Source organism: Xenopus laevis, chromosome 9_10L (genome assembly GCF_017654675.1).
Source record: "Xenopus laevis strain J_2021 chromosome 9_10L, Xenopus_laevis_v10.1, whole genome shotgun sequence".
NCBI lineage: Eukaryota > Metazoa > Chordata > Amphibia > Anura > Pipidae > Xenopus > Xenopus laevis.
Genome location: NC_054387.1, coordinates 35,050,405 through 35,077,732, shown reverse-complemented (window position 1 = coordinate 35,077,732; position 27,328 = coordinate 35,050,405). Strand labels below are relative to the sequence as shown.

The following is a 27,328-nucleotide window of genomic DNA, read 5'->3' as shown; positions in this document are numbered from 1 at the left end:
GGATTTATCCCAGTTTATCTTCAGGCCAGAGTAATCTGTATGGATGTAAATAATGCCCAGTGTCGCCCTAAGCGATTGTCCCAGGTTAGCTAGGTATAGCAAAGTGTCATGAGCGTACATTGACACCTTTTCCCTGATCCCTCCCAACTTCATCCCTACCAGATAAGAGGGGATAGAGGGCAGCCCTGTCGAGTCCCTCTCAGAATAGCAAAGGATTGCAAGATTGTGTAGGTGGTTCTGACTCTAGCCACTGGGTTAGTATTAGTATTATTATATTGCCTGCAGCTCATCAGGACTACACAAAATACACAGCACAGCTAGAAGGACCCCTCAATTATTGGGGAGGCCTTACCATTATGCGTCTTCTGTGAAGCCATTTCACTTTCTTCTACTGTTTGTCCCAAACCTGCATTTTCAATTAATGGTCCATCGTGTGTCAGAGGAGACATGCAGGGAGTCATATCTAGAAAGAAAAGAGAAAAGCAAATGTATCAGCAAATAATCTTTTAACGGTTTCTAATAATAAGCACTTGCTAGAATCTACAGATAGGTCTGGATGGTGCAAGTTATGTTGAGCCAACATATGTAATCTAGAATACTTCTTTGTCCCCTAGATTTATGCTGCACTTGAGTTCTTGTATGCAGCTATAAGCAACCTGCAACACTTGTCCTGTTTTAATAGCCACTTGTGTGAACCCAAATGTGACCCCCTGTTGCAAGCCATTAACCTTCCACCCAACCACCACATTCATGCCATTGTGTTTTGTTTTTACCTTTCCCTTATTTGTAATGCAGTTTACTTGATACATACAGGGTCTATAAAGTTCACTCACCAACAGGAGTATTATGGGGGACACGTTCCAGTTCTTGGACGATGTTTATGTCCAGCAACTCAAATGAGAGCAAATCCTGAACAAAAGAATAATGGTCAACTCATTACTTATGTAAAATGCTACTCAGCAATCCAATACCCATTGAGTCAGAACAACAGAAATACTAATGCATCAGGTAAATACAGTGTGCTGCTATATGCACTGCTCAACAGAAAATGGGCTTTTTCAGACAGTGAAATCTATTTCTTTATAAGACGGTGTAAAGTGAACCATTTAGAGTTAGAAAGTTTATATCTATAACCAGAAAGAGCTTAACTCTCTTTCTTAGCCAGCTATACCTTCATATTTATGTAAACCCTGAACCTTTTTTAATGGTATGAAGAAAGGTGAAGGAAAGAAAGGAAGAAGAAAACTCAAGTTGCTGTAAAATTTGTTAGAAACTGGTTGACATTTATACCTTTGCCCCCAACCCCAACAAACAGGGACAGTGTTTCACCTGAGCAGTGAGAAGATCCACAGATGGAATGTACAGTATTCTGTCAGAGTTTGTATTCCTTTTTGTCTCAGGAGTGGGGGCTCTGGCCAAATCCTGGATCAGTGAGTCTCCATTCTGGTTTGTAGATCCAGTGCAAACATCCTACATAACAAGAAAATTCAATAAGGTCTGTGATATACATATATACAGAACTAGTGTATTAGAAGGTATCAGTATTAAGTACTTGCCTCTTGTTGGTTAATCCCCCTGGTAGAAAGGCCTTTCACTGTATGCTCCAGGATGTCATTACACGCAATAGTATCCACAATGATGCTACACCAAATTCGTGGTCCAAAGTGTTCTCCTTTATGTGACAGGCGCCAGTGGGAGGTGTAGGTCCCCTCCAGCGCTGGGGCAATAAATTCTACAGACAAAACTCCCACCTCATTAGGGAGCAGGGAAGGGACTGGAGTTTCTTTGCATGAAGTGGATGCTAATGTCAGGTTTCCCCACATGAACCTCAGCTGTATAAAGTAGCACAGTTAGTATGTATTATGTACGGCTGCTACATTAAAATGTAAAAAGGGAGGGGGTATAACAAAGGAGCAATAAACATAGTTATGTTCAATATGCACAGATTTCAGTACAAGCCCAGCTTCCTGGGATGTTCTTGTAGGCAGATGTCTACTGTCTCTTCATCTTATATGAAGTAAAGAGCTATATGTTTCAGTTAATTGAAAAGCACACTACCTTAGTATCTAAACTCCACTTAACATTCCCAGTGTTCTTCATCCTCCAGTGTTTGATAAACTTAGTCCCCGGCTGAAGATGTGTTCCATCAGGTAAGTTTTCATCCACAAAGATGGCACTGACAGTGGGAATGATCTGTGGGCATGGCTGCATAGGAATTCTGCAGCGACAGAACAAAAAGACATAATGAGCATAAGCAGACATTAACTTCCAAGCTACCGAATAGATTATGCTAGAGCATATGGGGGCTATTTATTGTTTTTACTAGCCTAATGTGACCCAGAAAGATTAGAAGCCTAATTTATGAATGAAAGTGCAAAGTACTAGTTTGGACTGAAAAATGAGTATGCCTCAGTGCTATTTACAAAGGTATTTGCACACATACATGCTCCTTTAAACTTGTGCCAAGGCCTAATGACTTCCAGAGTGCACACATTGATGCAGCCAAAAGGGTTGTTTACCTTCCAAATAGTTTTTTTTTCAGTTGGTTTTGGATAGTACACCACAAATACAGACTTTTTTTAAAAAATTGCTTGCTATTTTTTTTTTACAGTTTTTCTAATATTGAAGGTTAAACTGACTAGATCAGCTCTGGGAAGGGGATCACTGGCTTCTCTAAACTGTTCTAAATTGATATCTTTGTCCCTGCTGAGCAGAATCCCTCAGTGTCATTAAAGGCAGCAGCTATAATTGATACAATAGTTACTAATATTCCACAGATGCTGCCGAGAATTGGCTAATGTAGCAAACTTTAATCTTTCACAGATTCTACACCTGGATCACGGAGATGCTGTCCTGTAACATCAGAGACCAATAGGCTATACTGTAAAACCAAAACCAAATTCACCTGGATTGTTCTTTAGGGGTAGCAAGGTAAGAAAGAAGGCTTTCTTTTCTGGCCTCTACTGGTCTCCGCATTTTTAAGTATAGGTGGCTGGGGTCATGGTCGCAGCCTTCAGCTTCACAATGCTCACAGATGCTAAAGGATACACATGTGCTGTGGGTAAAAATGAATAATAAAATGTTATAAGTATGAATATGCATGCATAAAAAAAAATGTGTAAATGGGGTCATTTATGACCTCCTGGGCAATGCACTTGTTTGCACTTTGCACACTTACAGAACTTTGCTCCATTCCAGAGTGCAGAAACTGGAAAATGCAGCCACACTGAGAACTAAAGTAGTACTCTTGCACTTCTGCCCAGGGGAATCGTAAAGACCTCTAAATAATATTCATCATATTCTAACAAACAGACATTGGGGCCTGTGTGTGTATGTGTGTGTGTGTTTGTGCTATTTTTATTTACGTGCTTATTATAGATCTACAGGAAACCACACAAAGCAATTCAGGTGGCTATATGTGAACAATCCTGCATTTGAACATAAAGCAAAGTAATATTCCGTATCATAATCGTAACATTCCTTGAAACCCGTTAAGTATGTGTAAAAAGGGAGGCTTGAGAGGAATTTCTTGATAAGTCTACAGAACCCACAGACAATTATGTATGTGCAAATAATACTGTATTTGCCATAGGTTTAAAGTGGTACCTGTGCACCCAGGGATTCCAAATATGTAGGAATTGTTTTAAATCTTTTTTATATATATATATATATATATATATATATATATATATATATATATATATATATATATATATATAGCTTTAAAGAATTCCAAAATAGATTCTAAAGTGGTGTTATGCGTGAAAGGTAATCTGGGGGCAGCTATGGCCAGCTTTTATAACTATTATAAATGTGTTTAAAGCCCAATACCTACCTGCACTGATAGCGTATCCCAATTATCTGTTGTTTACAATTGATGCACAGCAGATGCCAGTCATACAGATCTTCAAGAAGAGCGGGCCTTCCTGGATCTTTATCTATCGATGAGTAGCTGCTGGAGTCGGATATCGAGTTCTCTCTTAGAGACTGGGTCACCCTTTCCACTGTTTCAAGTATGATTTGTTCCTTAAACTGCAATTAAAAAAAGTTTAATAAACGAACACTGAAAAAAAAAATCACAGATATAATCGATGGAATATCAGCAATGGTATATCGCAAGCCCAGTAATGCTCCTGCGCTGTCAAGGGATTTGAATTAATTCATTGCATTTTATTGCATTCTTGATTACTTGTTTTGGCCCATGAATATTTTGTGTGCACGGTTTAAATATATTGTAATCCCATCATGAATGATATTACTGTATAACTGTTCAGAACACCAGAAGACATTTAAGATGTTTTATTTTACGTGGGACATAGGTGCTGTAATCTACAAGTTTTAAAGTGATTAGATTTTGGAAATCTTTTCAGTCTGCTAATTTGGAGTAGAAAGATATGGTTACCCAATATGTATTTCTTGAGATATACTGTATTTATAAGGGACATCTGCCATTGAATTCGACAGGTTATTTGGATTTTTAGCAGCTCTCGGGTATAATAACTCAAGTCAAGTTTTTTTTTCTCTAAAAATTAGACTTTTTCACCTAAAAAAGCTCGACCAAAAAAATCAAGGCTTCATAAATAGGCCCCTAAATGAAGAGCTTAAGATTCCAAAACAAAAATCTACATCAAACTTTATGTATTTTTATTGGCAGTGGGACACTGGGATTATAGAATAAAACAAAATGATAGAGAAATACACAATAGTCTACAAAAGTAATTAACTTCAGAGAACCACAATGAGCTCACTACGGCACACTAAACATTAATCATTTTGCAAATCTTCTGATTAAATGTTATTTGCCTTCTTCTACTGCCTCTTTCCAGATTTCAAATGAGGGTCACTGATCCAAAAAAACTACTGCTCCGCAAGGCTACAGTTTTATTGTTACTTTTTGTTGCTTATCTTTCTGTTTAAACCCTCTCCTATTCATCTTCCTGTCTATTATTAAACCACTGGTTTCTGGGGTAAATTGGTAAATTGGCTGAAATTCCAAACTGAAGAGCTTATGAATAAAAAGCTAAATAATTCAAATAAGAAACAAATCACAATTTTTCTCAGAACCACCTGTTTAAATTAATATATTTAATAGTCAACTTTAACATATGTGACAGACATACTCTGAATATGTTTATTTCTACAAATACATACATATATACATAATACTTACTTTTTCCATATAACTGGCAAACCAGTCTGGTGGGATTACAGTTGATTCCTTGGTCTCAGTTGGTGCAAGCTGCTCCTGTCCAAGATTAAGATTCAGTAGCAAAATCTTTAACATTTGGATAGTTTGTTTTATTACATAATTTTCAACAAGGTTTCTTATAGTGGCAAGGTGGCCTTTGCAACATTGATATGGATACGACAGCACACTAAAATAATGCACTTGTGAAATTAAGTTAAAGGATCATAAAGTTACTTATCATAAGATACATATATGGACCAACAGACACCATGCAGCAGCATTACCATGAAGATTGAAAACAGGAAGTGTGAAATATGAAGAAACATGAAGAAGCTGTGTGAATGGAAAGAGGAGGACTATAAGGGCAAGGCCAGACATGTCATTTTTGCACTGCGTTTTTAAAAAAGGAACAGCCAGGTGTAAATACGCAAAAACTGCACTACCACTGAAACTAATGGAAAACGCACTATGGCAATTCACACAGGGCACTTGCAAGCTGAAATCCGTCACAGGACGCCAGTATTGGCGTTTTTTAGTAGAAACGCCAATACGTCAAGAAACTACCAAATCAATAGACTCTATGAAGATCTGCATGTTTGAAACCACACTTTACGTAAATACGCAGCGTATTTTAAATATGGCGTCCAAATTCAATGAGAAGTGCATGTTGGGAAAAGAATCCTACTTGCTGAAAAACACATGTTGACGGTCGCATGTGGATTCAGTAGCATATTTACGCCTGGCTGTTCTTTTTTAAAAACGCAACGTAAAAACGCCACGTCTGGCCTTGCCCTAAGAAATATATATCTAATATGTAATTAAAAACAGCTTGAATCAACGTGTATAGAAAGGAACAGGTGATCACTGGAATGGATCAGTGGTAGGAAACTACAAGAGTCATGCCGATCAGTGAGTGTGGTTGATTGTCCAACACAGAATAAGAATAATGTAACTATATATATTATAAAATCACCTCTGCACTACTAGAAGTTCTTGCCCTTTGCATTTCTTGTCCCAAAGTCCTTGCAAGAATAGAATAATGCTCCAGTGGACTCTTTCCATTTGTGACAGCAGCGGAGATTTTTGACTCCAGGGGTTTATTAAGTTCTTCACGGCCTGCAGGCTCTTCACTCTTGCTAAGCTGTTGCTTGCCATAGACATTCATTTGCAGAAGTCCTCCTTGATTCACTGCACTCTGAAAACGTCATTGAGATATATGAAAATGTTAATGTAATAAAGATGGAGCAATGCATAACAGATACCCCATACCTACAGCGAAAACATTAACATTAAAAGTTATCTCCTTGGGGGGCGTAGTCTGACCACTGATGTGATAGCACGCACTCACAGGAGCTCCACAGCACACCCAGCATAAAATCCTGAGTAACCCACAATAACTACCCAAACATGGAGCTGGAGCCATAAACCCAATGGACCCAGCACAAGTTCAAAATGTGGAGCCAGCGGGTAAAATACAACTGATAAAAATGTTTATTTTGCCCAATTGGCTATACACGTTTTGGCAGTCCCTAATTTTTATACCAAAAAAAGCTATTTGCAGGAGTATATAGCCCAATTTATTTGGGGCACCTCAAGACCACGATTGCGCCTTTGCACACTAATGAGACCCAGGGAGGAAGGGGCATGGCACTCCCAGACCTCTATATGTACTTTGCAGCTGGGCAGCTTAAACATACGCTGCCTATGGTACACCAAGACTTATCCCCCCACTGTACAAGCTATGGGCTGAGGCAGCAGAGAACCCAGACACACCTTGGTCATCTCTCCTGGTTAAAAAACGTCGGAAGCCCATAATGCCTCTGATACACAGTAATATCCTGCACATTGCGCACAAAATGTTGGGATACAATAAATATGATGTATGGGAGATGGATCAGGTCACACCACTGCAGCAACTACACAATAACAGAGAACTCCCCCTTACGCAGTGGTTGCTACACCACAAGCTAGTCACAACTCTGACCAAATTCTTCCGACACCCTGACCAGTCGGTGGTTAATTCCCCAATCATAGACACCCTGCTGGAAACTAACTTTAAAAGATAAATGTCTGTCTTCTACAAACCACTATATGTAGATAGTGAAATACAGGCAAAAGGTGCCTGGGAAGAGGACCTAGATGTAATATCAGATAAACAAAGGGAATGGGCGTTGAGCACCCCCAAGGTAGTGGCGCATTCATTTAGACATAGCCTACTCCAGCTGTATTCAATACATAGAGCTTACTATATGGTACAAAGACTGCATGCTATGAAAATACTGCCTTCCCCCTGTGCCCAAGGTGTAAAGCAGAGACAGCCACTCTGCTCCAAACAATGTTGAGGTGTCATCGAGTGAAACTATACTGGAAAGACATTACATCTTGTTTGTCCACAGTTGTTCTGGAGTGGGGAAAGGGGATGCTAGGAATCGCCTGTTAACAATTGACCTGAGCGACACTATAGATGTACATACGAGACATTTCATTGCCAAAGCTCTGTTCCAGGAAAGTGTCACGATCGCCGCCCGGAGCAGGTCCTGGAGCTCCGGGCGGCGCGTCCACCCCCGCCGGCGTCGCTCCCAAAATGGCGGCGCCCATGGCCGCCACTGGGTAGCGGCGCCGGCGCGATGACGTCACTATGGCGCCAAATTTGAAAATAAAAACGCTACCTAGATGCCAGAATGGCGCCCAAGTATAGGAATCATTTCCTGTGAGTATCCTGGATTCCCTTTGAGCTTCTATAGCTAAATCTTGTTCCTGATTGTTATTCTGACCCTTTGCCTGGACTTTGGACTTTGTTGTTATCTGCCTGCCCGTGAACTCTTGCCTGGATCCTGATTACCCCTTTGATTAACCTTTTGGACACCGCGACCTTGCACCCTCAAGAGGGCTTCCTCCTCGATCCTGACTACCTCCCTGGAGGGAGCTCCCGGCTCCCTGACAGAAAGGCGACTGCTATGGAGAACTTGGCATCCCTGGAACGGATTGTACTAGATAAAAGAGGACAAATGCTGAAGTACATTCAAATCTGGTGTCACTGGAACAGTTTTGTGGAGTCAAGTGACACTGCCCCATAAGCAGTCTGACCTAGGAACGAAGTGAGGGTGGGACCAATGGTAAAATAGGCACCAAACACCAGGGGGAGGCAGCTCTACATGTCTGATCTGAGAAATTTGGTGTTGTTTAAATGGTACCAATTTTCATGAATGTAACCAAATGTACTTATAAAAACAAGTTGAACCTGTCAAAACTGATATGTAATAACTTGTTTCAATAAAGCATTCAATTGATCAAAAAAAAAAAAGTTCTCTCTTCAACCTGACTTATGCAAGCCATTATCCTGGTGCTACCCAATACTGCGAGGATCCCCAACCTTTTCTACTTGTGAGCCATGTTCAAATGTAAAAAGAGTTGGAGAGTAACACAAGCATCCAAAATGTTCATGGGGATGCCAAATAAGGGCCCTGATTCGCTATTTGGTAGCCCACATGAAGACTGGCAGCGTACAGGAATCTCTGCATCTGCTTTTTATGCAACTAAAACTTGCCTTCGAGACAGGAATTCAAAAATAAGCACCTGCTTTGAGGCCACTGGGAGCAACATCCAAGGGGTTGGTGAGCAACATGTTACTCATGCGCAACTGGCTGAGGATCACTGCATTACTGTTTTAAGATAACCCATTCCTTTAGAAAGGGGCAAAGTTGCCAAGAAGCTGTACTTATTACAGGAGAAGCTTTGGAATGCTAAATAGCCACATTCTGTCTTTGTTCTAATTGTCCACTGCACAGAACGATTACAAGAATAACACAATATATTATATAATCACCGTTGCATTACTGGAAGCTTGTGCCATCTGAATGTCTTGCCCCATTGTCCTTGCCAACAAGGAATAATTCCCCAGTGGTCTCTTTCCAATTGTGACAGCAGAAGAGTTTTTGGGCTCCAGTGGTTTCAATTCTGCAAAGTTTGCAGGCTCTTCACTCTTGCTAGGCTGTTGCTTTTCATACACATTCATTCGAAGAAGTCCTCCCTGCTTCACTGCACTCTAGAAAGATCGTTGAGATTTAGGAAAATGTTAAAACAATAAAGATGTAACAGTGCTTAAAAGATACCCTTAATTATAGCACAATATTATGATTTAAAGTAAAGGGGCCAATACATGTTCATTCATACATATGGGCATCATTCACACATGTGGGATATTCTTTTATCCAAGAGAAATTCCAAGGAAATCTGTAAATCAGAAATGCATCCAGAGTTCTGTAATGAAAATCATACTGACCTTTAAAGCTTCTTCATATTCCCCTAGAACAGACAGAATAAAATATTTAAACACAGCAATTGATCATGTGCTAGTGGTTTCATTGCTGATATTTGAATACATGTATTTCTAATGAGGAGTTCTTAAAACAAGATGCTCATGTTCAGATCTGTGCCAGCTACATTCAGTGGTCAGTTTTAATACAGAGACAATAATCTGGGCAGCAATAGTGTAGGATAGGAAGGAGCTGACGATCCGCAGACTTTGCTGCAAAATTCCTTTATTACCACAACATGTTTTGGATCATCATGGATCCTTTTTCAAGTGAAAAATACAATTACAAAAAGACCAACTTTTAACACTACACCCACATTGTTACTCCTCCCTCTGTGACATCACAAATTATTCAATCAGTCAATTATTCATAATCATTTCTGTTAATCCAAGGTAAAAGTGCAGTTCCCATCCTCAACCTAAAGTCGTGTTTGTCCACCTGAGGAAATGTGCACTTTGTAACACACTGCAACATTAAAACAATGTAACCATTAAAATTTAACCTTAATAAATTAAAGCAACAATTGTTACAATAAATAAAACTGATACAACTTCTTGTTAACAAATTACTTGAAAAATAGGCACTACTCTTTTCAGAGTCTACCTACCATATGTATCCAAAACTGTGTCACTATTTTAGAAGCACTTTAATTTATGCTGTCTCAAATTGATAATATTGCCCTTAACACATTTGAAAATGTCTGAGTTAAAGAAATTATGGGAGAAACAAATGCAGTCTAAACAAGCATTTAATTTGTCTCAGAAAGAAAAGAAAGCTATAGACTCCCTAAAAAAGAATGATTCCATTATAATTAAAAAAGCGGATAAGGGAGGAGCAACTGTTGTAATGGATCGTATAATGTATGTAAATGAAGCAAAAAAAACAACTTAAGGTCCCGGGACACTATGGGGCCGATTCATTAACTTCGAGTGAAGGATTCGAAGGTAAAAAGCTTCGAATTTCGAAGTTTTTTTTGGGCTACTTCGACCATCGAATGGGCTACTTCGACCTTCGACTACGACTATCGAAGGATTCGAAGTAAAAATCGTTCGACTATTCGACCATTCGATAGTCGAAGTACTGTCTCTTTAAAAAAAAATTCGACCCCCTAGTTCGGCAGCTTAAAGCTACCGAAGTCAATGTTAGCCTATGGGGAAGGTCCCCATAGGCTTTCCTAAGTTTTTTTGATCGAAGGATATTCCTTCCATCGTTGGATTTAAATCCTTCGAATCGTTCGATTAGAAGGATTTAATCGTTCGATCGAAGGAATAATCCTTCGATCGCACGATCGTACTATCTGCGCTAAATCCTTCGACTTCGATATTCGAAGTCGAAGGATTTTAGTTCCTAGTCGAATATCGAGGGTTAATTAACCCTCGATATTCGACCCTTGATGAATCGGCCCCTATGAGTCGATTGGGAATGATCCTACCGCAAAAATTAAAGAAATGGTGGATTGTATGGTTACAGAGGCTTTTCATAATAATATTATCCCGAAAAATGTATATAAATTTTTGATTACAGATTACCCAAAGATACCGGTCCTATATTTATTACCTAAAATACATAAATCTGTTGAAAATCCCTCAGGACGACCGATTGTCTCAGGGATTGGGTCTGTCCTAGAGCCTTTGGCTCAATTTATTGATTCTTTCCTCCAACCTATAGTGACTAATATTACCAATTGTTTGATTGATACTAAAGACCTATTAAATAAACTAGCAGCCCTATCGACTCTCCCTAATAATATAATACTATCAAGTATAGATATACAAAGTCTCTACATTTCTATACCTCAGGAAGAGGGGATTAAGTGTGTAGAAGAGGCCCTTTTGGATACGAATATAGAACATCAATTACTGTATTTTTTAATAGACTGTCTAACAGTAGTATTACAGAAAAATTATTTTATGTTCGAATCTGAGTTTTTTTGGCAGAAACAGGGGACCTCAATGGGGGCATCGGTCGATCCATCTTTTGCGAACATTTTTGTCCACAAATTGGAATGTGAACTGTTTTTGAAACATAGATATTGTGAACATATTGTTCTTTATTTGAGATATGTGGATGATATTCTACTGTTGTGGAAGGGTACCCAAGACATGTAGGTAGAAATGATACAGGAAGCTAATCAGAGTCATAAAACAGTTAAATTTACTGTGGAGATGTCAAAAAAGGAACTAAATTTTCTGGATGTGAATTTGTCCATTGATAAAGGGAAAATTATTACAAACCTATATAGGAAAGAAACAGAGAGAAATAGTCTACTACATGCCCAGAGTTTCCATAGTCCAAATATGATCAGCGCAATCCCTAAAGGACAATTTTTATGTGCCAAACGCATTACCACTCTAGACACTGACTATGAGAAATCTAGTCAGATTGTCTTTGATCGATTTGTAGAAAGGGGTTATTCTCCAATAAAATCGGCACATACGATGAGTGAGGTGGCCACTATAAAAAGAGAGAATCTGTTAGCCACAAATAAAAACAGAAAGGTAAAGAATACTAATAATCGGATTGCCTTTATTTCCAAATATGTTAAACATAACAAAGAAATAGAGAAAGTGCTAAGAAAATATTGGCCTATTTTACAAGGAGATAGTCCTTGATAGGAGATAGTTTGGGAAATTGTTTGCAGAACCTATTTTATTTTGCTATAAAAAAGGTAAAAGTATTCGGGATGTTTTATGTCCAGCAGCTCCAGTAAATGAAAATAAAAATAAACAGAGATTTCTAGGTAGACAGCGAAGAAGCACGCACTCCAAGGGCCAATAATTGTGATTAAAAGCTTTTATTCAAACAGCTAAAACAATAGAACCTTACGCGTTTCGTATCCGAGGATACTTATTCATAGGCATGATTGAAAGCAGCCGTACACAGAATTTAAACAGATAAAAAGGATATGACGTGTGAGGCCAACGATCCTAATTTTTAACCCTTAAAAAATAAATTGTTTCAGCTGAAACTAATCTTTGCTTTCATACTATTAAATCCTTATGGATCACTGCAGTATATTTTTAAATAAATTTTAATCATTTGGTATTGTTTTAATATTATTAATGATAGAATGCTGGAAAACTATAGAATTAACATAGAATCCATAAAAAGATAGATTAAGAAAAATAGAGAGATCTCTTAAATGATTACGACAATAAAGAGATCTCTCTATTTTTCTTAATCTATCTATTTTTCTTAATCTATCTTTTTATGGATTCTATGTTAATTCTATAGTTCTCCAGCATTCTATCATTAATAATATTAAAACAATACCAAATGATTAAAATTTATTTAAAAATATACTGCAGTGATCCATAAGGATTTAATAGTATGAAAGCAAAGATTCGTTTCAGCTGAAACAATTTATTTTTTAAGGGTTAAAAATTAGGATCGTTGGCCTCACACGTCATATCCTTTTTATCTGTTTAAATTCTGTGTATGGCTGCTTTCAATCATGCCTATGAATAAGTATCCTCAGATACGAAACGCGTAAGGTTCTATTGTTTTAGCTGTTTGAATAAAAGCTTTTAATCACAATTATTGGCCCTTGGAGTGCGTGCTTCTTCGCTGTCTACATTGAGTTACTCCCCCAGCTACGGGTTCGGGGAGCTGCACCCGGGCCACCAAGCATCTTCGGTGAGTTTCTATACATACAAGATTGCCGAGATTTATACTGTTTGTGCCGTACACTGGTTGAAGCTACACCCTACAAACGAGAGACCCAGGGTTTTTACACCTGGGTCTGGCTCTGTGCTGGGTGAGCTATTAAGTGAATTTATTCAATTTATTTATTGATTGATTTATTTCCATTTACTTTGGGGATTGAGCCGATAATTTTTTCTAGAGATTTCTAGGGACACCCAAGAAAGGTACATTCCCGTGTTTAAACTGTATTTGCTGTGCAATGATCATAAAAGGTGATAATATTGATCATCCGACACAAGGCACAAAGATTAAACTCAATGACTATGCGACCTGTGATTCTAAAGGGGTTATCTATATGTTGAAATGCCCATGCGGGTTAGTAGATGTAGGCCAAACAATAAGAAACATCAAAACTAGAATAAAGGAACATAAAAATGATATACGTAACTTTAAATATAATACACAGACTGATACAGTGGTGGCTCGCCATTTTAACTCGGCTAAACATACACATGGACAACTGAAATGGGTTGTTTTAGAAATAGTAAAACCATTGAATAGAGGGGGTAATGTCAAACAAAAAATGCTCCAAAGAGAAGCTAATTGGATCATGAGGTTAAATGCACTGGCCCCTAAAGGATTAAATGAAGCGTGGAGTGTAAAATGCTTCCTATGAATTGTATTAACTTGAAATATGGATTTTATTTTTCTAGACTCCTTTGATCCTGACTCCCATATATATTTATGTGTAGGTAGGGTAAGAAATATTTATTTATCGATCTTAAATGTACTTGCTTATTTCTTAAAAAAAGTAACTTAAAAAAGTAAATTTATGAAGAAATAATTAATAGACTAATAGACAGCATAAATTAAAGTGCTTCTAAAATAGTGACACAGTTTTGGATACATATGGTAGGTAGACTCTGAAAAGAGTAGTGCCTATTTTTCAAGTAATTTGTTATGAATTTACAAGAAGTTGTATCAGTTTTATTTATTGTAACAATTGTTGCATTTATTTATTAAGGTTAAATTTTAATGGTTACATTGTTTTAATGTTGCAGTGTGTTACAAAGTGCACATTTCCTCTGGTGGACAAACACGACTTTAGGTTGAGTATGGGAACTGCACTTTTACCTTGGATTAACAGAAATGATTATGAATAATTGACTGATTGAATAATTTGTGATGTCACAGAGGGAGGAGTAACAATGTGGGTGTAGTGTTAAAAGTTGGTCTTTTTGTAATTGTATTTCTCACTTGAAAAAGGATCCATGATGATCCGAAACATGTTGTGGTAATAAAGGAATTTTGCAGCAAAGTCTGCGGATCGTCAGCTCCTTCCTATCCTACACTATTGCATGAGTTTAAGTTTGGCCTGGCTGGTGTGGCCTTAGTAGTAGAGTGAGCAGCAACACGGGTGGAGATCGTTTGAACAAAACTCCATTTTTTAATAATCTGGGCAGCACGTAAAGGGGTGGTTCACTTTTCAGTTAACCTTTAGTATTTTACAGAATGGCTAATTCTAGGTAACTTTTCAATCGTTCTCCATTATTTTATTTATTTTTTTATAGTTTTTGAATTATTTGCCTTCCTGTTCTTTCTAGCTTTCAAAAGGGGGTCACTGATCCCATCTACAAAATTTTTATTACTCATCTTTCTATACATGCCCTCTCCTATTCATATTTCACTCTCTTATTTAAATCAGTGCATGGTTGCTAGGGTAAATTGCACCCTAGCAACAAGATTGTTGAAATTGCCAATTGAAAAGCTGCTGAATAAAAAGCTAAATAACTCACAAAACACAAATAATAAAAAATGAAAAACAATTGCAAACTGTCTCGAAATATCACGGTCTACATCATACTACACGGTAACTCAAAGTTGAACAAGCCCTTTAATTAGAAATGAAGCCTAGGCTGAAAGAGAGCTGGCTTCTGCTTCCCTCTATATGTATGTTGGAAAGTTGCTGACAATTATTCTTTCATGAGGCAGTAAAATAAATGTTTTCTTTAAGAATCATGACTAGAAAGCAGCTTCACATATGCTCACTATGTTATTTCCCATATGATGTTAAGTAAAACGTATTGCAGAGCATTTATTATCGATTGGGTTCCCAATGTATAGTTAATAACTACAAGTATGGGACCTGTTATCCAGAATGCTCAGGATATGGGGTTTTCCGGACGAGAGATCTTTTTTAAAAATAATTTAAATATTAATTAAACCCAACAGGATTGTTTTGCCTCCAATACAGATTAATTATATCTTAGCTAGAATCAAGTACAATATTCTGTTTGATTAATACAAAGGAAAATCATTTTAGAAATGTTAAATTATTCGACTATGGGAGATGGCCTTCCTGTAATTCAGAGCGTTCTGGATAACAGGATTGTGTATAACGGATCACATACCAGGCTGTACTTTGTTAGAAGGCTGAGATGCTAAATCTTGGAACAATCTATGGTTGTTCTAATCTAATGCAAGGTTGATATTTTATGTTGATTTTAGGATCCAACAAACCTCTTCACCTCAACATTAACACTTAATAAACATATTTTATTGTAATTAAAGTGCATTTAAATTAACCATAAATGTGTTCTTACTTTATGAATGTTTACTAAATGGTTCTAAGCCAGGCAGGTTGTATGACTTGGCTCTGACTCATTGCAGCTTGCCTAGTGAAAAACAACTGACTTAACCCTGTAAGTCACATTAGAATTTGGAAGGCGCACACCCTAAGGGCCATGCTGAGGTGCTGATCCGGGGGGGCTGCCCAATCACAGCCTCCTGATAAGTATCATGTAAACAAATAAATATATGGATGTGGTGGTCGAAACGCGTTGGGTTCTCTGCGATGTCGTAAGTTTTTACTGACATGATATAATACATTTTGACTTTTTATACAAGTCTGAGTGTGCAATGCATATATTTATTTATTAACCCTGTAAGTGACAGTACATCTGACAGGGACATAGAGGATTACAACTTCCACTTAACACTTTCAGGGGCAAGTCAGTTGTTTTGTTGAAGAACCTGCCTGTCTTTAGAATGGTTTAGCGACATCCAGCACCCACTGGAACAAAAATATACACTAAATATATAGTGAATAAAGTACCCCTTCTTGTAAAACATAAGGATATTATAAGTTAGTTATACAGGTCATGGAACTCCGAGGTAACTTCTAATATCCTCATATTTTGCAACAGGGGGTACTTTATTCACTATATAATACACAAGTTTCAGTGAGTCATGTGACAGAAATGACATCAGAACTCACCGTTTATAAGGATATCATTTACAAGATATTCATGGCTTTTGTGTATTATGTACTAATAAATGCACTGCTACTAAACAGAGTTCATCTTCATTACAATACATGTATTTTTTTATATTTCTTGTATACATTTAAAAATGTTACTGTTGGTTGTTATAAACGGAGTGTTGCTGCAGTCAAAGCGGAGTTTTACAATACACATTTCCCCATCCTCAAAGTATATGAAATATAAGCAAACTGATTGTTTAAACCCTTTAAAGGAAAACTATAGCCCATGAACAATGTAGCTCTCTATAAACAGATATTGCATAAAACAGCTCATAGGTAATGCTTCATGTTTCATGTAAATAAACCATTTTCATAATAATATACTTTTTAAAGGAACAGTAACGTCAAAAAATAAAAGCGTGTTAAAGTAATGATAAACTAATGCAGTGTTGCCCTGCACTGGTAAAACTACTGTGTTTGCTTAAGAAACACTACTATTGTTTATATAAATAAGCTGCTGTGTAGCCATGGGGGCAGCCATTCAAAGGAGAAAAAAGCTCAAGTTACACAGCAGATAGAAGATAAGCTCCGTCTGTCTAATGGTGTTATCTGTTATCCATTAGTTAACCTGTGCCATATAGCCATTTTTCAATTTCCGCCATTGCTCCACAGCAGCTTGTGTATATCAACTATAGTAGTGTTTCTGAAGCAAACAGAACAGTTTTACCATTGCAGGGCAACACTACATTAGATTTTCATTAATTTAAAGCATTTAATTTTTTTGTTGTTACTGTTCCTTTAAGTAATCCATGTGCCATTGGGTAATCCTAAATAGAAAACTGCCCTTTAAAAAAATAAGGGCCACCCCCTGGGATCGTATGATTCCCGGTGCACACAAACAAACCATACATGTTAGGTCACATGAGCCAATTAACAGACAGTTCTGTCTTTTGCTTCCACACTTCTTCCTGTTACGGTTAGAGCTGAAGTATTTCTGGTCAGGTGATCTCTGAGGCAGCACACAGACCATCATGAAATGGTGGTTCAAGGCAAGAGATGTAAAAGGACAATATTTACTTAAATATATATATATATATATATATATATATATATATATATATATATATATATATATATATATATATACCAGTTTGGTAAGATTCTTTAATATGCCACTTAATTTGATATAAAATATCTGTTGCTTAAGTATTGATTTTGGGGGTATAGTTTTACTTTAAGTGGAATCAATTGTAAGATCAACGGCACTGGCTTCAGAGTATTATAGTGGCAGCATTGTAAATTTGATATTATACAGTATACTCTTTGATCGATGCCATGCCCTGTGCTTACTGGCAGCACAATACAAAAAAACAGCTGCTGCTGTTGTATTTGCCCAAATCACTGTCCAACTCATAGCTCGGAATATCTATGGGGCAGGTTTTAAAAATCCCATCAGGTAACCAACCTTTTTCAATTCAATCCCTGCGGTCACATGATTGGATCAACCAATCTGGGAGGAGCCGAATTAGGGAATCTTTAAATGTATCATAAGATTTAGACCTTGCTCACAGTAAAGGTGGCCAGACATGGGCAGATCCTGACAGGTCAGACTCAATATGATCACATTGTGCAGCTTTCTTAGGCTTATGATGAGAGTGTCGGTGAAAGCGGCAGAATTTTTAAGGGCTACTGCACATAGGGCACCTGGCTGCCGCTGTAGTAAGGATGAAAACTGTCAGTCAAAATGCCTCATCCACCTCAAGCAAGAGGTCAGTCTGTCTGCTTTATGCCGTGCATTTCCCAAAGATCACAACAAGCAGACTGTGTGCTTTTATCTTAACATGTAAAGACCAGTCAGACCCACAGTTGCACTGACATCCAATCCTAAAATGCCACACATACACTGGTCAAAATGTGCAACTACATGCAGCCTGCCTGATTTAACAGATGATTATGTTGCAAAATAAAGTCTATGAATCTGGGTATTATGACAGCTAAAGCACACAAGCCTTAAAAAGTCCAAAAACTTAAGCACAAAAACAAGCATGTTAATTTCTTTTTAATTTCTTTTTATTAGAAGGCAAGTAAGGACCTCAATTCTGGGATGGCAGTGGATGTGATTTATTAAGACTTTGCTAAAGCATTTGATACAATGCCACACAAAAGGTTACTGGTTAAATTAAGGAATGTTGGCCTGGAACATTGTATTTGTACCTGGATAGAGAACTGGCTAAAAGATAGACTACAAAGAGTGGTGGTAAATTGAACATTTTCTAATTGGACCAGTGTTGTTAGTGGAGTACCGCAGGGCTCTGTACTAGGTCCCTTGCTTTTCAACTTGTTTATTAATGACCTGGAGGTGGGCATTGAAAGTGCTGTTTCTATTTTTACAGATGATACTAAATTGTGAAGAACTATAGGTTCCATGCAGGATGCTGCCATTTTGCAGAGTGATTTGTCTAAGTTGGAAAACTGGGCAGCAAACTGGAAAATGAGGTTCAATGTTGATAAATGCAAGGTTATGCACTTTGGCAAAAATAATATAAATGCAAGTTATACACTAAATGGCAGTGTGTTGGGAGTTTCCTTAAATGAGAAGGATCTAGGGGTCTTTGTAGATAACACGTTGTCTAATTCTGGGCAGTGTCATTCTGTGGCTACTAAAGCAAATAAAGTTCTGTCTTGCATAAAAACGGGCATTAACTCAAGGGATGAAAACATAATTATGCCTCTTTATAGGTCCCTGGTGAGGCCTCATCTGGAGTATGCAGTGCAGTTTTGGACTCCAGTCCTTAAGAGGGATATAAATGAGCTGGAGAGAGTGCAGAGACTAAGTGCAACTAAATTATGAGGGTAGACTGTCAAGGTTTTCTCTGGAAAAAACGCGCTTGCGAGGGGACATGATTACACTATACAAGTACATTAGAGGACATTATAGACAAATAGCAGGGGACGTTTTTACCCATAAAGTGGATCACCGTACCAGAGGCCACCCCTTTAGACTAGAAGAAAAGAACTTTCATTTGAAGCAATGTAGGGGGTTCTTCACAGTCAGGTCAGTGAGGTTGTGGAATGCACTGCCGGGTGATGTTGTGATGGCTGATTCAGTTAATGCCTTTAAGAATGGCTTGAATGATTTTTTGGACAGACATAATATCGAAGACTATTGTGATACTAAGCTCTATAGTTAATATAGGTATGGGTATATAGAATTTATATGAAAGTAGGGAGGGGTGTGTGTATGGATGCTTGGTTTTCATTTGATGGGGTTGAACTTGATGGACTTTGTCTTTTTTCAACCCAATTTAACTATGTAACTATGTAACTATCCAGCAAATGCAGTACATATAGAGATAACGGCAATGTAACAAGAATGCATATTTACTATTACAAAACTCACCTTGGCTGTTCACAGACACCTGGAATAAGGCATAAAGAATTAGTCTATATAGAGAATACTAAGACAACAGTTAACTAAGGCAAAACAAAAACTGAAAAGTGTCATTAAGTTTTTATAATTGCTCAAGCTCCTTTGTTTCCCTTTGACCAAAAGCATAGTTTTTTGGGGGGTTTTTTTTATAACTTGTTTTTATTATTATTTATTAACAAAGTATAATCACATGAAGAAATTGCACATATTTCCATAAAGCAAATATAGCATGGGGGGTGGGTCCTATGAAGATTAGTTTAAATAAGAGGTTAGCAATCTGTTAATCTGATGATTTCTGGGAGGCGCAGTATCAGGCTGCAATTGTTCTTGTTGTAGTGCCATGACGTTTTTCTAAAGGTATAGATTGTGAGGCATTTGATTCGTTGTGGGAGGTGTGTTATGTAAATTGACCATGTATTAAAGAATTTAGAGGTATTGTGTTCTTTTTTAGTTGTGGTTTCCAGCCAGTCCATATAGAAAAAGTAGTGTAGTTTCTGTTCACCAATAGTAATGGTGGGGGTGCAGTGTGTAGCCATTGTTGCAATATTGTTTTCCTGGCTGCTGCTGCCAATCTCCCCATGAGATGTTTTTCGGTCATTGTAATTTGAAAAGCATTGTTTAAAACATAGCATTTATTAGAAACACAGTGAAAATGTTTTACTGTGTTTCTAATAAATGCTGTTTTAAACAAGTGAGTGCAACCTAGCTGGAGGAGATAACAGTGATGATCCATGCCTCAGAAGCTGTATCAATTATGATACTTTAAAGGGGTTGTCACCTTTGAGTTAACTTTTAGCATGATGTAGAGCAGGGTTCCCCAACCTTGTTTACCCATGAGCCACATTCAAATGTAAAAAAATTTGGGGAGCAACACAAGCATGAAACAAATAAGGGCAGGTAACAAATAAGGGCTGTGATTGGCTATTTGGTAGCTCCTATGTGGACTAGCAGGTGAACCGCCCCTCTAAGCTCTGGATTTGTATCAACCCTCTTTGAATTGTATCTAGTTAAACCACATACTTATTATATTGGTCTGAAAGCTCCCTAATGCCCAAAGCCTGCACGGCTCAATTGGCTATGGGGTGCTGTATATATGCTAAGCTTTGGTAGTGTATGGCTTGTTAAAACAATGCTTCCATTAAAGGGCAGGCTCCAAGATATAAAGAGATATTTTTGGAGACATGTATCTTCACTTTCATCGTGTCCTAAGTTGCCTAATGCTTTGTGGTGTACAAATCTCCCTTGAATATCACTGGATTGATTGATTGATTGATTGCTGCTGCTGCATCAAAAAAAATCAACTCACCTCTTCATTATCCTCATCCATGTACTTTATCTGGATGTCATTCAGATCATAAGAGACAAGCACCTATAAAATACAAACTTCGCTAGCAAATTTGTTCACATTATGATTTTACAAAACAGGGGAAAGAAAATATTATAATATTATAATATAGAGATATTGTGCTTAAGCTCAGGGGTGTAATTACAGAGGAAGCAGACCCTGTGGCTGCAGGGGGCCCCAAGAGGTATAGGGGGCCCCATGACGCCCTAATTAATCAGCAATTTCAACATATATTGGTAAGACAAGATAACCTCTGGATATGTTGGGGGAACTACAATTTATTTGCTGTGAGGCCCAGTGACATCTAGTTACGAAACTGCTTAAGCTAGTGGACAAGGTTTACTCTCCAGTGGAATCAGGTCTAGACTGACATGAATCTCTAACAGAGGGGCTGCTACAAGCTTCCATAGAGCACTGCTTTACATTGGGTCCCATTGTGTACTTGAAATGTCACTGCCTGATTTTATTTTTCACTCTAGAAATGACCGGAACATTACATTTTCTACTATTAACTACTAGTACCTTGGGGTTTGTGACATACATGCCCTAAATGGCCTTTGGGTTACTTACACAATCACAGTGTTACTACACTTTATATGAATAAGCCATTGGCACACATTTAAGTCAAATTAGCAGACATCATTTATTGGTTAGTTGATTGGTTACTACAGAAGACCAGATCTTTGCACCTTTTATTATATTACCCTTTAGTAGTAAAAATTCTTATTACCCCAAACACTACATAAGTACCAATACTGTTTAACCAATACTTACCATTGTCTCCACGTCAGCCCAAGTTGTATTTTCAGAGTCAGACACTAGAAAGTTTTGGGATTCTCCATTACAGCTCACACACAAATTCACCTGGGACTCCATGCTCTCTGCTCTGTAATAAACATCACACTATTGAGCATTCCGCTGGCCATGTATCATTGTCACGTGCATAAAACAGACAAGAAATGAACACATGGGGGCAGATTTATCAAAGTGAATTAGAGGGAATTTTCGAAGTAAAAAAATTCAAAATTCAAAGTCATATCGTTTGAATATTAGACCATTCGATAATGGAAGTACTGTCTGTTTAAAAAAACTTCAATTTCGATGCTTCGCCAAATTAAACCTGCCGAAGTGCTATGTTAGCCTATGGGGAACTTCTAGAGCAGTTTTTTGAAGTCAAAGAAAAATCGTTTGATCGATGGATAAAATCCTTCCGTTCGAAGGATTTAATCATTCGATCAAACGATTTTACTTCGACTGCAAAATGGTCAAATTCAGTGAAAAAAACTTTGACTTCGATATTCGAAGTCGAAGTAAAGCCATTCAAATTTCGAAAGTATTTATCGCTTCGAAATTCGACCCTTGATAAATCTGCCCCATGAACATACAGTAGATAATTTAAAATGTATTAATAATTTTGAAAGGAAACATAGACAAAAAAACGAATACTGCTCTGGACTTGTGCTTATGTACATAAATGGTAATGGCAGTGTAAAAAGAAAATGTTCTGCCCACTAGAAATTGTGTATACCTGCACTAACATGAAATAATTTATATATTCACAATGGATAAGAATTCCAGTTTGGATTGGACAGTCCTGTTTTCACACAGGCAGTTCACTTCAAAACTGTTTGTCTGGATTTCATCTTTCTGAAACTAAAACTTGCAGCACAGTACCTCCATGATATATCCATGTGATAGTCCCACCCACTAATGCCCAGAAAAGCCATCGCCCCATCCCTAATGTCATCAGCCCCTATGAAGTCACTGTCTGGATTCTCAGCGTTGGAATGTGGAAGCCCTATACAGGAATGGGACCGGTTATCAGAATGCTCAGGACCTTAGGCTTTCTGGATAAGGTATCTTTCAGTAATTTGGATCTCCGAGTCCACTAAAAGTCACTTTAAATAAGCCCAATAGGATTGTTTGCCTCTAATAAGGATCAAATATATTTTAGTTAGGATCAAGGTTCTGTTTTAATTTTACAGAGAAAAAATAAATAATTAAAAAAATTGGAGTCTATGGGAGATGGTCTTTCCATAATTTGGAGGTTTCTGAATAATGGGTACCCAGTAACAGATCCCATACATTTAAAAAAAAAAACTTGATACAGAGGGCAGTGAAGGAGCACTTGCTCTAAGGGTATTGGCACATGGGGAGATTTGCACTACTACAGGTGACAAGACTCCCCAAAATGCTTTTGCATTGGCAATAAAGTAAGTTGCTGATGAGAAAACATATGCGGCACTTTGATTTCTGAAGTCACCGAAAGTTTCCTCGCAAGGCAATTATGGAAATTGACACGCTGGACAGACTGCCCATTTTCAATCTGCATGAAGAAACAATCTTAAACATTACAGACAGATATCAGGGGATCTTTTTCCCCATAAAAAAAGACAATGAGCCAGAGGCCACCCCTTTAGATTTAAGGAACGGAAGTTTCATTTGAAGCTGAAAAGTTGGTTCTTCAGGTTGAGGGCAATACGGTTGTGGAATGTCAGGTGATGGCAGATGTATATTTATGCCTCTGGCTTGGATGACTTCTTGCACAATAATAAGGATATAGTGATCTACAGTTTTTGGGGGAGGCATCCAGTGTGGTTCAAAGTAGCCAGGGCCGCCATCAGGGGGGCACAGGAGGTACAAGTGTACCGGGCCCGGGCCTAAAGGGGGCCTTGCTGAGCTGCAGTTTTTGAAATAGCTGGGCCCCCCTTGGCTTGCGTTGAAGCTGTGCCGCAACTTCAAAAGTCGTGAACCGCCGAAAAGCCGAAGTCCAGAACTGCCGAAATCCTGAAGCTGAGGAAAGACCCAAAGACACGAAAAGAGCCGAACTTGAAGTCCTGAAGCCACGAGTTCAGTTCTGCTGAACACCACTGTGTTTTTTTATTTTTTTTTAAAGGCGAAATAAACCCTTAAAACTTGTCACAGGGGGTCACCATCTAGGAAAGTGTCTGTGACACTCACATGCTCAGTGGGCTCTGAGCAGCTGTTGAGAAGCTAAGCTTAGGGGTCGTCACAAATTATCAAGCAGAAAATGAGGTTGTCCTGTAATATTATATATGATATATTATTATATAATATGATTATTAAATTCTGATGCTAATTGCACTGGTTTCTGTGCTGCCATGTAGTAATTATCTGCATTAATTACTAATCAGCCTTATATTGTGACATTTCTTTTCTATGCGTACTGTATATTGTGAGTGGGTCCCTAAGCTCAGTAAGTGACAGCAGCACAGAGCATGTGCAACGAATCAGCAGAAAAGAAGATGGGGAGCTACTGGGGCATCTTTGGAGACACATATCTTCACTGCTAAAGGGCTGTGGTTGCCTTGGGCTGGAACAGAAGCACAAAACATAATGTACAACATTTCTACCTACTTCTTTAGTTAGGCTTTACTTCTCCTTTAAAGCCCTAGCCACCAAAGTATTATTTTAATACTCTACAGGCCCCTGCCACAAATTTTTTTTTTTTAAATATTTTCTGGGGCCCCAAAGTTTTTTTTTTTAACTTGTAAGGGGGGCCCTGGGGCCAACATTTTTTTTTTAACTTATGGGGGGCCTGAAAAATGGACCCATGCAGGACTTTCAGCTTTAAGAGGTATATATAGTGATGTACAGTTAGTTTAGTAGTATAAGTATTGGTATATATAGTTTATATATGTGAGATACAGATAGGTCTGTAAAGGCATGTGCATGCAAAACTTGGAGGAGTTGAACTTGACCTACTCTATGCTTTTTTCAACCCAACTTTACATACCTCCCAACTGTCCCTTTTTCGGAGGGACAGTCCCTCTTTTGACCGATTAACCTGCAGTCCCTCATTTGTACTGGAAAGTCCCTCTTTTCTCTGCATTGAACAGCCAGAAAAAGAAACAAAGTTTCTCACTTAATTGGCTTTTAGCAGAGAGCCCAGAACAGCTAACAGGTGCAAATAAGATACTTTGTAACAATTTTGAGACACAAAAACACAGTTTAGATAAGGAGAAATATTTTCAAACTTTCATAACCTGCCAAATTTTGTAAAACAAACATGGTAATTAGGGGGTGTGGCCACAGAAAGGGGTGTGGCCAAAAAATTGATGCGCTACATGCGTAAAAAATTTTTTGGTCCCTCTTTTTACTTCCAAAATGTTGGGAGGTATGACTTTACTATGTAATTATGGAACATCAGCCACTACAATGGCACTAAAAGTGAAAGTTTACTATGGGTCCTGTCTCCTATAGCAACCAATCACAAGCTAGCATTTACTAGTCGCCTGTTTAATATGGTTGCTATGGGTTACTGCGCCTGGTTGTTGTGAGGCCTGCAAAGTGACAAGGTAAGCCTTGTACTGTATGTCCACTCCCACACGTTTCTTTTGCACAGTCATTTCCGTGTTATTCCTCCCTAGTCTGTTCATCCAGCTCCAAACCAGCCTTTTTTTTTTTTATAGAGACGCATTACAGGCCACTTCGCAAGGCCTGATGGGAAATAGCCAGAGAAGTCAGATATAATGTATATAATTCGCTTCCTGTCTACCTATGACTTTATCTATACATTTATAGGCCCGCAGTACCTTTCAGTGTCCGGCTGTTCATGCGATCCCAGCAGGAGAGCTGAGGCTGGCAATTCCGCGAGAGTCCTGTTTTTTTCCTATGGAATTCTCGGTTCGCTCCGGCAGGACTTTTTTACTGTATAACATGGCGATCTGACGTTTTCAGCTCAGAGAAGACTACCGATTGGACGAGATAGGGACGAGGGGCGGGGTTTAACGGGACGATTCCTTCCTGTAAACAAGGAGGCGTGTGATCGTCTGACGTCAGCATCTGGATCACGTGCAACTGTCTCCGTCATCGAGCGTAGGACGGCTGCCATTGGAGGGCTGCGGCGCATGCGCTAGCTGTCGTCACTGTGGCGCGAGTTGTGTAAATGAGTCTGGCGTGTCGGAGGGGAAGTGTGTGCCCTCAGCGAGCAAGTTGCATTTAAGGGACAGGTAATGTTCCCTTTTGAAGGGTTAAAATCTTAAAGTGTCCAATGAACTTTTTACTCGCTCTCATATTGTCAATTTTAATACAAAGTGAGGCCTTAGTGCGCCCTGTGACTGGGGCTCATTGGGTCAATTTCCACCGGGGCAGTAACCAATCAGGGATACAGCTATGAAGGGAAAGATTAGATTCGTTGCTATGGGTTACTGCCCAGGTGCAAAGTTGCCCAGTGTTGATAAATACGTCCTGTGTGTGGAAAATGGGTGTAATGCATGTGCCATTCCTGTTCTTTATCTTTTATTTGGGTTGAAATAGACCTAAAGGTTGTTCCAATAAAAAACTGATTTATTTAGCTGACATTAAAGGAGAGCTAAAGCTTAACTAAAAAGTAGGCTAGAAATGTTGTACATTTAGGGTTGCCACCTTTTCTTTAAAAAAAAATACCTGCCTTCCAATATTCTTGCCTATTTTTCCTATTAATAACAGTGGCATCAAGCATAATTTTTACCAGCCAGGCCGGTAAAATACCGACCAGGCGGCAACCCTGTTTACATTATGTGTTGGGCTTCTGTACCAGCCCAAGGCAACCACAGCCCTTTAGCACCGAAGATCTGTACCTCCAAAGATGCCCCAGTAGCTAATTTAATCAAAGTCAGCTACAAAACCAGCCCAAAACTAGCCAAGAGGCACTTCAAAAGTAGCCCAAACATAGCACAATATGTGCAGTGGGAACAAAGGCTAAACAAGAAATTAATATATGTGAAAATTTCACTGTTTTGCAAATTTTTCTATGAAGAAAATGGGACAGATTTGCCCATCAACGGGGGTGCAACTACAGAGGGGGACAGAGGAGGTATAGGGGCCCCATGAGGCTCTAATTCATATTCAATTTCAAGAAATATTGGTCAATCTCTAGACATTCTGGTGGCAAGTAGATGTTTGCCCAAAAATTGTCTGAAATTGAGGCAAGTCACCGAAAAATGCGAGAATGCTTTTGGTAAGGAACAGAGCCCAAAATCTGGCTAATATCTTCACCATCCCTAAGGAGAATCTTCAGTATGGAACCTATTATCCAGAATGCTTGGTAATGGCTGTTTTGGGAATCTAGACCTTCTTACCTTAAGTCTAATAAAAAAATAAATAAACATTGAATAAACCCAATATAATTTTTTTCCTC

General features: G+C 38.3%; 2 protein-coding genes across 5 annotated transcripts in view; one reads left to right on the top strand and one right to left on the bottom strand.

Moving 5' to 3' along the window:
• nbr1.L (neighbor of BRCA1 gene 1 L homeolog) overlaps positions 1–25,895 on the bottom strand; it is a 35,585-nt gene extending 9,690 nt beyond the window's left edge. The window contains exons 1-15 of one of the 3 annotated variants that reach the window (XM_018234046.1): positions 25,743–25,895; positions 21,961–22,072; positions 21,148–21,210; positions 19,812–19,830; positions 9,471–9,493; positions 9,015–9,233; positions 6,162–6,383; positions 5,171–5,245; positions 3,836–4,032; positions 2,906–3,055; positions 2,059–2,218; positions 1,557–1,832; positions 1,330–1,470; positions 834–909; positions 353–463 (exon numbers count right to left, since the gene is read on the bottom strand). In XM_018234046.1, coding sequence (XP_018089535.1) covers positions 353–463; positions 834–909; positions 1,330–1,470; positions 1,557–1,832; positions 2,059–2,218; positions 2,906–3,055; positions 3,836–4,032; positions 5,171–5,245; positions 6,162–6,383; positions 9,015–9,233; positions 9,471–9,493; positions 19,812–19,830; positions 21,148–21,210; positions 21,961–22,062 — 1,834 coding nt within the window. In that variant the 5' untranslated portion in view covers positions 22,063–22,072; positions 25,743–25,895. 3 annotated transcript variants of the gene reach the window in all.
• Positions 25,896–25,961: 66 nt separating this feature from the next.
• Positions 25,962–27,328, top strand: part of brca1.L (breast cancer 1 L homeolog) — a 55,651-nt gene continuing 54,284 nt past the window's right edge. The window contains exon 1 of one of the 2 annotated variants that reach the window (XR_001933029.2): positions 25,962–26,159. The gene's annotated coding sequence lies outside the window, so the exon portion shown is untranslated. 2 annotated transcript variants of the gene reach the window in all.